This window comes from Chaetodon auriga, chromosome 8, assembly GCF_051107435.1.
Source record: "Chaetodon auriga isolate fChaAug3 chromosome 8, fChaAug3.hap1, whole genome shotgun sequence".
Lineage (NCBI taxonomy): Eukaryota > Metazoa > Chordata > Actinopteri > Chaetodontiformes > Chaetodontidae > Chaetodon > Chaetodon auriga.
The window spans coordinates 5834143-5849316 of NC_135081.1; the positions used below are offsets into that span (position 1 = coordinate 5834143).

The window sequence follows — 15174 nt, forward strand, 5'->3', positions numbered from 1 at the left end:
GCAGGGAGTGAACTGTATTCCTCTCTGTATTCCTCTTTGCTAGGCCAAAGTCACTGAAGCTTTTTTTTTTCTGCCTAATAGTGACGACGAGGCTTAGCAACAAGGAAACTGATTTGTAGCCAGTGCATGAGAGCAATTTCAGTACTTATCAGTGTGTCTTTGTGCCTGTATGTGTGCTGTTTCCCTCCCTTTTTCAACGCAAACCTTACTTTTTAATTATGAATGTGAAGGAAGTCTCGCCAGCAGTACACTTTGCTCTTGATGTATTTTTCCACACATCGATCAACTGTAATGTTTTTTGGAATTCTGAGATTTTCAACTTTTACCATGTTTTCAGAGCAGTTTTAAAATAAATTTGAATGCTTTTATTTATTTATTTTTACATGTGTCACCGGTCTCTCACTTGCGAAATAGTTGGTTACTTCTTCCTTGTAGTATGTACAGCAATTTGTAGGTGCTTGGTGCCATCTAGTGGTGTGAGCTTACCTTAACTTGTCTTAACTGCAACAACAGTTTCATTCACTCATTTAACTTTTTTTTTTTACCACATATAAGTAAGTAATCTTAGACTAACAGGAGTGTAAAATTTGGGAATAAGTTATTTTTAGGTCTGGAATTGCAGGAAGAAACAACCTTGTGTTTGTTCTGTCTGTCTGTCTCTAGTTAAACTTTTACACCCCCTGTGTTTTGAAAATGACTCCACTTCCATAGCAACCTGCAGTGTGTCTGTAATTACACTGAAAGGTTTGCGGCTGGCTCGTCTTTCTGGGGAGCCAGTTTGAAGCGAACAATGTGTGGAGTCATTTCAACAGGTAAGAGCGGTACTTTTGAGAAACTTTGCTTTTTTGGAACTAATGTTTGTTTGGTAACCTGTGCTTTTCTTTCTATGAAGAGTTTCCACATCTTACAGCTCGCAACTTTGTGAGTACAAGTTTTGATTGTTGACAGATTCTTTTCACACTGACAGTGCTTTGGGTTGAACAGTTTCCAAGCCTCACCTCGGTCAGTGGGTGCTCTTTCAAGTGTTGTTTTTTTTGTTTTTTTTTTTTGCTTGTCTCCATGCAGGAGACCTCTCTGGCGTCTGATGATGTATTGGCTCACTTCTTCAATCATTTCTTAAGTCTGCCGGTAAAGTAGTCCTAATGTATAGATGTGGCATATTTTTAACGGCACACCCTTCTTATAGCCTCACATCTTTTTTCCAGTCTTTCCCAGAGTCTCTGCTGTATAACCAGGACACCGGTCTGTTTGAGGTGGTGAGTGGGGCAGCTGAGTTAGTCTCCAGAAGAATCCGATCAGTCCTGCACCGCAGCAAATCACAGCTCCTTACTGGTGACCCCACAGCGCTTGTCAGAAACCCTCCAGTAGACAATCGTTACACTGTCTGTGTATGTGGTGAATAATCTGGTTGTGAAGATGAACAGAAGTCTGTACTGTAGTTTTAGGGGTTGACTTGAAGAATGTGTCTCCTGACTGACCTTTGCAGTGTCTGGACAGAGAGCAAGGAATTCAGTGGATCATGCGAGAAAGGTTGCCCCTTTTCCTTCAAAGTGACTGCTACAGTGAATACAGGTACTACGAGTGCTGGGCGGTTTGTTCTTGTACCTACTATACTGTCCTCATTCAGTTGTCTGATGATCAGTTTTTGCTGTGTGATAGTTCATACCTTTCTGTTTGCATTGCTAACTTTGATGTCATTACTTAGCTCTGCTAAAACCTTAAAAACCTTCTTACTAAATTAAAGCTGATTTGCCTCAATCAGCTGCAACTTTTACACATATTATGACGTTCATCATTTCCAAAGAACACTTTTATGAGTGTTAAACTGTAGCAGTATAATGCAATACACTGGTTATTGCATAGCTTTGAGGAATCATGGTGTTTGTTTTAAGGTCTGTTGCTCTGCTTCATCCTCTGTTTTAGTCTAATTCCTCGTGAGAAGCCTTAGGTCTTCGTGTGTGTGCAGATCAGATGACTGAGTGACTCATACTAACTTGCAACCCACACATACAAGCAGTGATAGAGAATTTACCAATAGCCAAGTTTGTAAATCCCATTTATCGTCAAATGAGTGCTTGTAGAAAAACATGTTTGTGTATTCTGGGACTCAGTATTTTTTCTGCTTATTGTCAGATTAGCAAAGCTGTTGTTTCAATGGGACCTCAAGAAGAGGAAAGGCTGCTCAGGTCGAGCCACCCTGTCAGCCCCACAACTGCGTGTTTCCTCCCAATTTGACAAGGAAAATAATGCAGTGAAGGTCCAAACATGCTCTCATTCTCAAGAGAACATTTCAGCAAAACAAGGTATAAACTGGTGTATTTACCATAATGTGTGTTGTTGTATGTGTGCCTGCTGCAGTCAAGTTCTGAAGATGAGGATTCTTATCTTTCCTTACTGTTCAGGGTCTATGAGGATACATGTTACATCCGGCAAGAAGGAACATATCAACACAAGATGTAGTGAATCACCCAGATGTTTCTCCAGCTTGTCTGAGTCAGAGCACCCATGTACCTTTTCCTCTTTGTCCTCCTCCTCTAAACTTCAATGTGAGAAAGCCCAACAGCTCCAGAGCTCTCAAACAGTGCCATCAGCTGGCAACACAGAGGACGAACATCTCAAAGAATCCAGAGAGTCCGCTGAACTAGAGCTGGAGTATGTGGCTGCCAAAGTGGTTAAACAGGTGCTTCGCAATGCACTGAACGTGATGGATGGTCAGAGCCAGGCAAACACTTCTCACTGCTCCAGCAGGTCAAGACAGCAGACAAACTGTGCCAGCACAGACAGATCCTGTGAACGCAAGGTTCGCCAGCATTCAGCTCATGGGGGCAGACAAAGAATGAAGGGGAAGAAAGTTCAAGAAGGCAAGAGGCAGAGCAGAGAGGGAGAAAAGGCAGAATGGTTTAAGAAGGATTGGGAGATGGGGCGCAGGGGCACAGACCAGGAAAACGTCCTTGATATTTGTCACCATGGTACTTGCTGCCATGGCAATAGACTGGGCTTGGATGAGTTCAAGGAATTTTTGCGAGGAACGTCAGGAGAGAAGCTGTTTCATCTCTGGATGGATATAGAGAGATTGAGAGCTACACGGGGGAGAGAGAGGAAGACCAGGTAAACATTACAGCAGGATGAAACACTTTTTATTATTGTGGTGAACTTGGCTTTTTTACTGTTGAGACACAAACTAACAGCCTCTGTTTAACGGTCATGGTTTGACATTGATCTCTTTGGATGATGCTATGAAAAGCACTTGACTTTTTAAAATGTAGTGACAGAAGAATCAGTTATAAAGTGGTGCTTTGATCAGGTATTTGGTCCTGATGAGGAGCTGGTACCTGCTGAGCAGCAGCCAGAGAAGCCTAAATGTGGAGCTGCTCTCCAGACTGGAGCTGAATACCTCTCCCTGCTGGACAGAGGAGAAACTGCGCTCAGTTCAGCTCTTTCTCACTGAGTCACTGCTCTACTACTGGTGAGAGTCACAATTCACAGTATTCAGGGTCCCTCGCGTTAATCATTGAGACTGTATTTGTCTGTGGAATGTCTAATATATTTTTGTGTGTGATATGGATACACAAATTAGCCCACCATGATATACTGTTCAATAATGTTTAATCTTTATAGTCATGTCTTCCTTCCCCCCACAGGGCTCCTCGGTTCTGGACATCCCGGTGTGTTAAGGAAGACCGTGATGACCCTCCTCATCCCGGGCTGTGGACAGAGTGCTGTGTTAGCCCTCTATCAGGCGTACAGCGCCACCATGGCTCTATGACGCTGCCTGTCCACTGCCCCGACACTGGCCTTCCCCAGTCCCCCCATACTGTCCATGCACAGGTAGGAGTATTAGGATATGCATCTACTTGGTGCATAAAGGTTTTAAGGTGGTGAAGAGAGTCCTCTGAAGCAACAACAGAGAGAGCAATGGTGCAGTTAACTGTCCTTTCCCCTGAAACATGTTGGTTGCTTCATTTTGAAGGAAAGCTGAAACATTTGGTGGATTAATCAATTAGTCGATTGATGGAAAATCAGAATCAGAAGCTGTCATTCATCAAAAAAACAAACATTTGTTTCCAACTTCTATGAGGATTCACTACATTTGTATTTATATCATTACATTTCCGTTTTTTTATAAATTGTAGTGTTGATTGTATTAAACGTTTTCTCTATATGTATCCATCAGTCATATTCTAGCAGAAGTCAGTTACTGGGCAGCAGAAGAATAGAGACGATGTTACAGGCTCTTTGTGTTGACTCCTGTGCTGGCTTCTACTTAACCAACTTCTGTGAACAATCTGGAAACCAGGTACAGGTGGCTTGTTTTGATTTTTTTTCTGTATAGTTCAGCACGTTTAATCATGATCGCACGTTTAAATGTAATGTTCATGGTGCAATAACATCTGAGGGTTGTTTCTTTTGTATTTGATGTGATAAACCCAGTCCTTGCTGACACTTACTGAGGCTCTTCATTTGTTTCAGCTGTGGGAGAATGCAGTTAACTTTTGGACCGACCTGCAGCACTACCGTGAGCTGTTCTACCAGGACGGCCTGGACGCCTACAGAGTACAGAGAGAGGCACAGGTCAGCACACACACATACAAGGTCAAGACCACAACTGTTCTGCTAGATGCTCACTACTAACCACTAAGAAGCTGTTAAGTACCGTCCATCTGGTTTAAACACAGTATTTACATCCAACATTTGTCCAGTTAAGGTGAAAGAGACCTACGGTGATATGAACTAAAAAAAAGTCTGTGCTTTGGACAGCATGTGTCTTTTTGCGTTTTCTTTTTAAAGTACATTCGTAATGTGTCCTGGTTGACTCAGCAGATTTATTTTTTTATTTTGCATCTGTTGGATTTTTCGTCTCACAAAATGCTTCTTTTAAGACAACTTCATTTTCCTTTTACCAAAAACAGCAACACGCTATTCCAGACAATAAATTGTTTATTGTGTTCAACTTTTTTTTTTTTTAAGTTAAATTTTGCTGCCAAGGTCAACAACAAACTAATTTCAAGTAATAAAAAATAGTTACTTGTGTAGCTCATGTTTTCTGTGGAAAAAATAAGTTACAGCTGATTTAAAGCTTCGATTAAGATGCTTCATACCTTCACACAGAAAAACACAGTATCCACAGAGATGGAGCGCCATGGTAGTCAACTGGTTACAGCCACACGGTCAGAACTGCTGCTGGTTCGATTCCAGCCAGTGACTTTTGTTGCATGACATACCTCTCTCTCTCTCTCCCTCCCTCCCCTGAATACCTCTCCATCTGTTGCTTTCAAATGAAGGAAAAACACCCCAAAAATCATTATTAAAAAAAATCCACCGCAATATCCAGTGAGATAAAGAGACCTCCTTGAGAAAGGATGTCTCATTAAAATCATCACATCACACACTATCAATCAAATGATAACAAAAAAGTGAGAGATTGAGTATAACATTTCTATAACCTATACAATACTCTTTCACGCACGCACACACACACCTGCTGCTGTTTGCGTGATCTCTTGGCCTGCCATTCCTCTTCTCCTCTCTGCCCTCTTTACCTCTCACTAAGTGGAGAGATTTAAACGGCCATAAAAACAAATGAGTCAGACCCCCCCAGCTCTGCGCCAGTCCAGTCACCCAGAACCACCCTGTCTGACTTCAGCTGGACCAGGGAGGAAAGCTGAGCGGTCCGGTCCAGAATACCTCACAGTGAAATCAATTTTCCTTCAGTTAACCTTTAGTTCACCAGAGGAATGACATTTAGATGAGCTTTCCATAGTGTCGTGGCCAAGAGGGTTAAATGAGTGACATTTATGTGGTGTGATGGCAGGAGTGATGAGAGATAGTGAATATTGTGTATGAGAGCACTGAACAATGGTGATGATGGAAGTGATGGTGGTTTTGAGGAGAAATGTTTCTGAAGTGTTGACATTTTTATGATCTCTTCTTTTCCCTTCTCTTCTCCCAGCTCCTTTACTCCACCTATGTCTTCAGCTCTGCCAGGAGGAGCATTGGTGTCGATGAGGAGATCAGAAAGGAGGTGTACGACCGAATGAGGCCTGCTTTTGAGGAGCTGTTTGACAGGGTTGAGGAACACACGCTGAACATCCTGCTGGAGCCGTGGACACTGCTGGTCAGCAGGGACAAAGAGTCCTTCCAGAAGGTAACATGCATGTGTGAATATTATAAAGATCAAGTTGATTTGAGTTATTAGTTTAAGTCTGAGGTCAAGTCTGGTTCTGTGCATGACTGGCTTTAGGGCTGCAGCGAATGATTATTTTCTGAATCAATGGTTGGGTCTATAAAAATCACAGCATCCTAGAATACAAGGTGAAGTCATTAGGTCTCGTTCCACCAACAGCCTGAAACCCCCAAATATTCAGTTTAATGTAACGCAAAAGCAGCAAATCCTCAGATTTGAGAAGCTGGGAATTGTCTGGCATTTCTGCTGGAATAATTCATTGATTGATTCAAGAAATGAAAAAATGGATTACTTAACTCATCATTACAGCTGTAGTTGGCTTTATGTGTATGTGTCCAGGTGTGTGTGCATGAGGAGGTGCGCTGCATCGACAATCAGGAGTACAGGGAACTCCAGAGTCTGTATGAGGAATCAGAGCGCCGTCTGCAACAGGTCAGGCCAGCATCCAGTTCCACTGATTTATAAAATGTTGGTGCTCAGTTAGTAGCCAATAAACACACACCTGTAAGCATAAAACAGCTTATGTAAACATTAATGTCAAAATGACTTCTTTCCAGTATTTATGTATTGCTTAGTAACAATGACATTACCTACTGTTCCAACACTATATTACTTGGCATGAATGTGCCTTTTACAATGGTGTCATACTGCTGTTATATAGAAGAAATGATCCATGTAACTCTGTGCTTTACCATGACTTTAGTACATCTAAGAGGCAGTATGAGGCATGATGTGATGTGGAAAAATCATTAAGAGTTTTACACCACACCTTCTTTTTCTCCCTCCTGGTCCATCTTTCTTCCTCTGTTACTTATTCTTTACTCTCTGCTGCTTTATCTGCTCTGCAGGTGGAGCAGTGCCGGTCAATGTTATTTCCCTCTTCTCGTACACCTTCTACTCCACTCTCAAAGGGCCCCCGGGTGCCTGACTCTTGGTCCAGAGTGTCTCTAAATTACCAAGGTTACCGACTAGGTTCCTTGCTTCGTCACCGCCATGAGATCGGGCACTTTATGTCCTTCCTGCAGGATTGGGACGCCAGGTGAGCTATATAGCCACACAGATAGATTAACAGCATGAAAATGTGCAGAATGTGTATTGTTTGAAGGAGTTCATATGAGATAAAGTTCATATGAGAGTAACATGGCTGCTCTGAGCATGCCTGTTTCTTCTCAGTATCCATCTGACGTGCTGGTTGGATCTGGAGCAGTACAGGAGGACTCCTCAGAAGGACACAGCTGGCAGAGCGCAGAGGTCATCTCATATTGCAACCAAATACCTCAACAGGAAGTACTTCTTTGGCTCTGACAGCCCCGCCTCAACAGAACAACAGAACGATGTACGTCACATGGTTTAGAAAAACATTCCTGGCATACATTATTGTCAACTTCCTGGGAAAGCATTAGAAAGACAGGGCCAGAAACATGGTGCCCATGACATGACAAACCCAAGATGGGTTGTAAGATCCATCTGAGGCTCAACATCCAGATTTGATAAACAGAGGATGCTGTGGCTCTCTCACAATTTCCCATCTCCCTTTTTTGGCATCCTGCAGCCTTCATGCTGACAGCTCTGACAGCAGGGTGTCGGTGGGAAACTGGGATGAGAGGACATGGTTAGAATTAAAACAAGAAGAGGAGAAGAGAGGGCTTCGGATCCAGAAAGACAAAGATCAGCCCCAGAAACAATGACAGTAGGATGAAATCTCTCCTGACATTTACAGTCTCAGATTAGGTTTCTGGATTCTAGGATTACTGCAGGAGGGCATGATGAGAAGAGTTAGGATGAGTAGATGGGACACTGAGCATTGTGCCTGATTTTCTCTTTTTAGACACTGAGATGGTTGTTATGTTGTAAAATTACACTGTCACAGAAAAGAGTCTTATTTTATGTGTTTGATGGTGGTTCCCACACAACTCTGTCAGATAAACTCAAACACCCCTTCACTGACATCATTGCATGTTCCAAACATTATTGATTATAAGCAATAGCTAGAGAACTATTTCAAATGTGTAATATTGTGTAATACTTCAACCTTTAATCCAATTCATCCCAGGGTTGCTATTTCAGCTGAGCTACTCTACAGTTTCTCTACATACTCACTGGAAGCTGTACAAGTACTCACTGGGAAACAAGTACCCCTGTTTTGTGATCACTGTTATCGGACATATTATAGTAAAGGCCACTGGTGAACCCTCTGCTTTCTTGAAGCACACTGGGCTAAGAGAGAGACGTACAGTGTTCTTGTCGACATGCCTTTAAGTCTGGTGCATGACCTTTGCCATTTGTCATCCTCATCTCATAAAAACCATCAAAATAATGATTATAACTGTGCATTTGAACGAGGATGCCAAATCTAGTACTTCTAACTCTGTAGGATTGGGTCTGGCTGCCGCTCTTGCATCTCAGCGTTGGTTCCCGTCTGCGTGAGCGATGTAGAGAGAATGACAGCTTTACTGCTTTGGCCCTTCACTCTTTCAATCACTCAGTCATCCAGTCACAGATTGGCCTCCTTTCATCTACTGACTCCCACTCCAATGCCACGACTGGTTCTCATTTCTGAAGCGTATGTGTGAGTGTAAGTGTGCATGCATGGCTGTGTGCGTGCAACAAGAGATGAGAGAAAATATAAAGGAGATATAAATAGGGAGACACGGCCAGATCAATGTATGAAGACAGAAAGCAGACAGGGGAGATGAAGAGAACAGAGGGATTGTGGGAATGATGAAGAGCACAGCAGGAGTCAGGAAGGAGAGGAATCTTCCGTGGGGTTTTCCACTGTGGGAAGTTTTCTTCTGAATTTGTCCTCCTCATATGTTCTTCAAATATACCGACATGTACACTTATAATCCTAATCATTCAAATCAAACACATGAACACACATGCAGTCATCTGCCTCTGCACTGTCTTTGTGTCTTTCTTGTGTGTGTGCGTGTAGATATTGCGTCTAGTGGGTGGACTGGAGCGTCTGAAACTGGAATGTCTCTCGAACCCAGTCATTGTGGAGATCCAGGACATCGTCAAGAGTCACATTGAGAAAAAATGGCTTCCTCTGTTCCTGTCCACAGCAGAGTTCACAGAGCGGCAGAAACACCAACCAAAGGTGGACGTCCTGATTCTGAACACTAACACTGCTAATTGGTAGTGTCAGAAAAGAAATGGCTGAAAGCACTTTAATAAATAGTTTGACATTTTAGGAGCTGGGCTCATTCACCTTCCTGCTGAAAGTTAGAAGAGGAGATTGAAACCACTCTCAAGTCTGTCCAATAAACATGAGGCCACAGCCAGCCGCTGATTAGCTTACTTTAGCTTAGCATAAAGACTGGAAACACATCATATCTCCTTTATGAGAGTGGTATCAGTCTCCTCATCTGACTCTCAGCAAGATGGCAAGTAAGAGTATTTCCCAAAATGTCAAACTTCCTTTATATAGTTCTCAACTACTTACATTACATTATAGAGACTTTGTTTGTACACAACCACACATGAAAGCACTGTTTCCAGATGTCAGCATTTTTTTGAACTCATCTAAGTTCAAGCGTTTGTGGTTAGTGAATACATGTGTAGATCAGGTAAAGGCTGACAGAAGAAAGACAGCTTAAGACTGCTTAACAAGCATACTTTACTGAATGAAGTTTAAGAGACGCCATGTCTAGCAGACAGTATCTGTCTGTTGTGTTTGGTTGGGCTGTTGAGTCAGTATTAACACTTAGCCAGTTAGCTAATAGGCTTCCATGATGGTGTCAGCAGTGGATGCTGGGAAACCTCTGTGACGGTGGTTAATCAGTCATCAGTGAATAAGTCTTTAGAGGTCAGACACCACCAAGAGCTTGTGAGCATTGTTTTTCATGGAGGATTTATGCTGCCGTCACATGGATTTGGAAAAGCATTCAAATAATTTGATGATTAAAAGCAATGACCGTGAGGTCTGGATGTGCTCCAACTTGTTTCCATAAATACCAGCTTTTGCTGGTTTGTAACTATTCTCAGCCTTTCTACACATAACACATGGCCATTTATCAAGCAGGACATCTGACATGTGCAGAAATAATTATGTTGGTTATGTTGGTTGAAATGCATTCATTATTTCTTACAGTGGACTCACACTGATAGAATCACTTATCATCATGGAATTCGGAAAGTGGAAGAAATATGGGCCCATTACCAACCCTGGCTTGTACTTATATTGTAATAGCATTTGATTCCTGCTGTATAATGGCCATGACAGAGGACAGAGACGAGGAGTCAGACACACGTTAGTGACGGTGCTATGTGAGAAACCACTAAACGCAGTCGCTCTCTCAGGTTGCCTCATCAGGTGGTAAAACACAAACCGCAGATTCCTCTGCTCTGCCCCATTATGTTATCAAGTTTACGATGTTTGGTCACACGGATCCTCTCATTAAGCAATGAGACGTAGAAGCAGTTTAGTGTTACAGGCTGGAGGAGATGAGTGGAAGGGTGGAAAAGACAGTGAAGAGGAGGACGGAGGAGGCCGAGGGTGGGCGTCAGGGATGACCCTTTATCAGAGAGCTAAAGATCTCTCTAAGAGGAGGTTGGAGGAGTAAGATCAGAGGAAATAAAGACTGACAGAAGGTTAAGGTAAAAGAGGAGAGAGAGCTTCGGTTACTGGCAGTGACAGAGCAGCAGAGAGGTTTGAGAGGTGTTCAGTGTCTCTGTTTAACCTGGTTTACTCAGTTTCTGACTTTTCACCTCTGTGTGTGTGTGTGTGTGTGTGTGTGTGTGTGTGTGTGTGTGTGTGTGTGTGTGTGTGTTAGCCCCAAGCAGCAGACAGGCTCTCACAGCACGTCTACCGTCGACGCAGAGCGAGGAGAGAAGCCTGGAAGGTAAGGAGAAATCCTCTGGGGAAGCTGGATATTTTGAATGGAGAGAAATAAGGCATTTCCTGGCCTGAAAGCATGTGTGATTTAGTTCATGACTTGGCTGCAAGCACTGGCTTTGTCAAACACCATTTTGGCCTTGTGGTTAGTTTTCCCAAATTGGATCCAGGATAAATAAGATTAAAGCATCAGCATTACTAACCTTCCTTTAATAGTGTTTGGAGTGTTTTCCACGCAGCTCCGTTCCTGTCCTCTCGTCTCAGCTCCACAGCAGAACACAGATAGAAAACATTTCACATTTTGAGGAGGATGATTACAGGAAGGACTTCTCATACATGACTGTGACTCTCGTCTTTCTGATCAGTATCTGATCACTGGCAAAGAGCAGGTTTTCTGGATAAAGGAGTATCACTGTCTCAGTTTAATGTGAGCTTAGACTGTAGCTCATTGGTCACAGATCATCTTTACTGCTGTTGTTCAGGAGCACACTGTGTCTTCTGCAGCTCTACAGGTGTGTGATGTTTCGTGCGAGGTTTGTTACATTTACGCTCGAGTGGGTGATTATGTGTATTTTGTTTATTCCTGAGGGGATTTTCTCTCCTGAAAGAGTTAAACTAACAGCGAATAGTGTCCTTAAAAATCCAACATTCCTCTGCAGGCCGAGGGCTTGTGGATGAGTTCCTCCAAAGAGATCCTGCTGTTTCGACGGATCCTACTCAACCCCGTCACTTGTATGCAGTTCCAGCACTTTGTCTCTCTGAAGGGAGACTTCCTAGAAAATGATGTGCTCTTCTGGCTGGAGGTGCAGAGATACAAGGTAAAATAATAAGACGAAATACAGCTCAAAGTGCTTTACAACAAAGGCATTGCATGTACTGAGTGCTTCACGTTAAAAAGACATCCAATGAACATTAATGTAAAATAAGACGGAGAATAAAACCATAAGATTAACATAAGACCGAAAATGGAATAAAGTGAAAACATGAGATGGAAAACAAAACACCTACAGTAATAATAATGATAAATGTAATAACAGAGAACACTGTAGATCATGGATTTTTCAGTGAAGGATGAGTAGATGTAGGGGTTTTTAAGGGTGAGACATATTGTGAGAGTATTAAAATCTGCTGTTCACTGATGATATCTTTATGCTTTAGTCCCTGAAAATTTGAGCTTGACCTGAGAAATAAATACAGAAATCTCTCTTGGAATAACAAGAAGTATTAAAAATTGTGTGTCCATGTAAGACCCTATTGTTTACAGTGAGGACCTGATTGAGAAATTGTTTCAGGGTCTTTAACCTCTCTTATCTCAGAATCAGAATCGGCTTTATCGGCCAAGTATGTGTGCACAGACAAGGAATTTAACTCTGGTTCAAACATTGCACTCAATGTACTTGCATAGGAAAAAAAAGGGACATGCAGCTCAACAAGGACAAAAGACTGAACCGTAAGTTACGTGGTGAGGTCTCAAGGCAGAAATGAACTCTTCATATCTGGAATGCATCTCTCTGTTTCAGTGATATTCCAGACGTTTCAGGAGCACACACATGGTTTCTCATCTGTCCCCTCTCTTCCTGTATGCAGGACCTCTGCCATTCTCACAGTGATGAGGCCACCATCCAGCAGAAGGTCTCCACCATCATTAACTGCTTTATCAACTCCTCCATGCCCCCCACCCTGCAGATAGACATCCCTCCCGATCAGGCCCAGCACATTCTGGAGAAGCGCCACGAGCTGGGCCCTTACATCTTCAGAGAGGCACAGGTCGATTCTGTGTGTGTGTGTGTGCGTGCGTGCGTGCGTGCGTGCGTGCGTGCGTGCGTGCGTGCGTGCGTGCGTGCGTGCGTGCGTGCGGTCTGTATTGTATTTCTTCTGGTGTAGAGAGCACACGTGTTCTTTGTGTTTGTAGATGTCAGTGTTCAGTGAACTGCTGAAGTTTTGGCCTGAGTTTCAAGAGCTGAGCAGCAGTGTCCAAGAGGAGCAACTCCTTCCTCTACTGCAGGACAAACGAGTCAAACACCGAGCCAGAGTGAGGAGACAGAGGAGAAAAGAGGAGGAGGAGGAAGAAGAGGACAAGAGGAGGAGAGCTAGGGTGAGGAAACAGCCGATACTGAGGGGATAAAGGACAATGAGTGAGTTAAAAACTAGCTGTGTTCAGGTTGACCTCTTTTGTACAGGAAGAGCAGGAGAGGCCAGAGGCCAGTTTTGGACAGGAGGAAGAGACAAATGACGAAGATGAGGTAGAAGAACAAGAACAAGAGGGGACAAGTGAAAAAAAGCAGTCAAGGACACAGAGCAGAGTGCTGCTGACTCCATCACAGCCGGTACGAGCAGCCTCATGTTCCTGATGGAGAAACATTATGAATGTAGAGCTGAAGATATGTTTGTGTCAAATGTCAGAAATTTCATGTACACGGTTCCCTTCATATACAAAATGTATGAATGCAGCCAAACCAAATTAAATGATTTCCTTTGATAACTATCTGAGAGCCCAGCATATTAAAAGAAAAACTGCAGTGATGAAGATAAACTCAATTACAGCATGAAGTCCAAACTAGGCCTCATCAGTTCCAACCACAGACTGAAAGAGAAACTGGATCCTCTAATTGAACCGTTTTTCTAATCACGTTAGATTTGACTGGATTTCTGGAAATGTTCCCTCAGTTGTCGTGGTCCTACTCCAAGTACATGGCAGCTCTGAAGAGAGAGGAGGTGATGCTGAGGAGACAGAGTCAGCTGGAAGCCTCGTTCTCCACAGCCTCAGGTATGCACGCACGCACGCACGCACGCACGCACGCACGCACGCACGCACGCACGCACGCACGCACGCACGCACGCACACCTACCTCGCTTTGTCTCCCAGGGCTCAGTAAAACTCCCATATGCAGCACTTTTGACGACTCACTGCTACTAGACAGACTAAATGCAGGAAACCATAACATTGAAATGACATTTAGCTGTTCCCACGGTAAAATCCAAGCTAATTTTCCAAGGCTCTGATATTACCTGGCAGTGAAAGCAAAAGCATTGTCAAACGGACCCCCTCCACAGATCAGAACTGTCTCATTATGTAGAACTCCAGCCAAAACAGCCACTTCAGCATATCCATTAAGCATCAATGTTCTGTGCAGGAGTTAGTCCAAGCCCACACTGCGTGGATGTGTAAATGACGCGTGATGCTAACGCAGGAGTCAGTTACAGCCCATAGTGAATGAGGATGAACAGAAATGAAGCATAGTGTAAATTCTGCTTTAATGAGATGGTATTGAGAGGTACAGACAGGAACACAGATGGAGATCATCACTATCCCTGCACGGGAGAGACGAGCTCAGCATGAGGGACTGGGTGTTCACGTACGTCAGCTACAGTGATGAGGTCCACACAGTCGAGCTGAGAGGTGTTTGTAATGTATAAACATGAATGTGCCTGCTTCTTATTCTCTGTACAGACAGCAGTCGTCAATATGTTGAGAGCCTGCGGGCAGATGTTTTACACTGACACTCAACTGTCTCTGCCCAGACTCCTCCTCTGACTGCACTGTCAAGTCAGCAGGCAGTAAAGTGAGCCGCCAGCTGCCCTCACGACGCTCCTCCAGACCAGAGAGCAAACAGTGTAACAGTAAGTGAAATAAGATGGAAGCACACAAAGCAGTTACTTTGCCTCTCAAACATAGATGGCCCTCATGTGTTACTGCAGGGGGTGTACGAGTGTGCAACATGAAGTGAAAACAAACGTGTGTGAAGTGACTTCATGCAGCGAATGTTGACACAGACGAGGGTGACTGACGCTGTTATCGGAGCGCGATGAGTGAAAACTGAGAGCTGAGCTGCTACTGATATCTGCATGATGATGATGAAGTTTGAGGCTGGGTTTACCTGTGATGTAAGAATATTTTCTTAAGCCTGTACGACAAACATCTCACTCTTACATCTACTCTATGTTACTGCAGGTGTGTAAATCTCTTCTTCTTCATCATGTCTTTCTTTCATATTTCTTCCTCTTCATTTTTTCTTACATAGTACACAATGATGGAATAACACATGATAATTTTTAATGTTTTTATTAAAATGTTTCTCTATTAATATATTATCCATTTCCATACATTGAAGGCATTAGACGTAAATCTTACATAGAACTCAGTGGTACAACA

General features: G+C 43.2%; 1 protein-coding gene across 1 annotated transcript; it reads left to right on the top strand.

The window, feature by feature from the left end:
* Positions 1-2657: 2657 nt before the first annotated feature.
* On the top strand, positions 2658-14800 carry rgs22 (regulator of G protein signaling 22). Its single transcript, XM_076737965.1, has 18 exons — positions 2658-3108; positions 3305-3466; positions 3642-3828; positions 4175-4297; positions 4471-4572; positions 5951-6145; positions 6524-6616; positions 7033-7223; positions 7358-7520; positions 9120-9284; positions 10960-11028; positions 11681-11839; positions 12609-12788; positions 12934-13116; positions 13202-13348; positions 13689-13788; positions 14544-14642; positions 14721-14800. The coding sequence occupies exons 1-18, from the start codon at positions 2705-2707 to the stop codon at positions 14747-14749; spliced, it is 2751 nt and encodes a 916-aa protein (XP_076594080.1). The 5' UTR covers positions 2658-2704; the 3' UTR covers positions 14750-14800.
* The last annotated feature ends 374 nt before the right edge of the window (positions 14801-15174 follow it).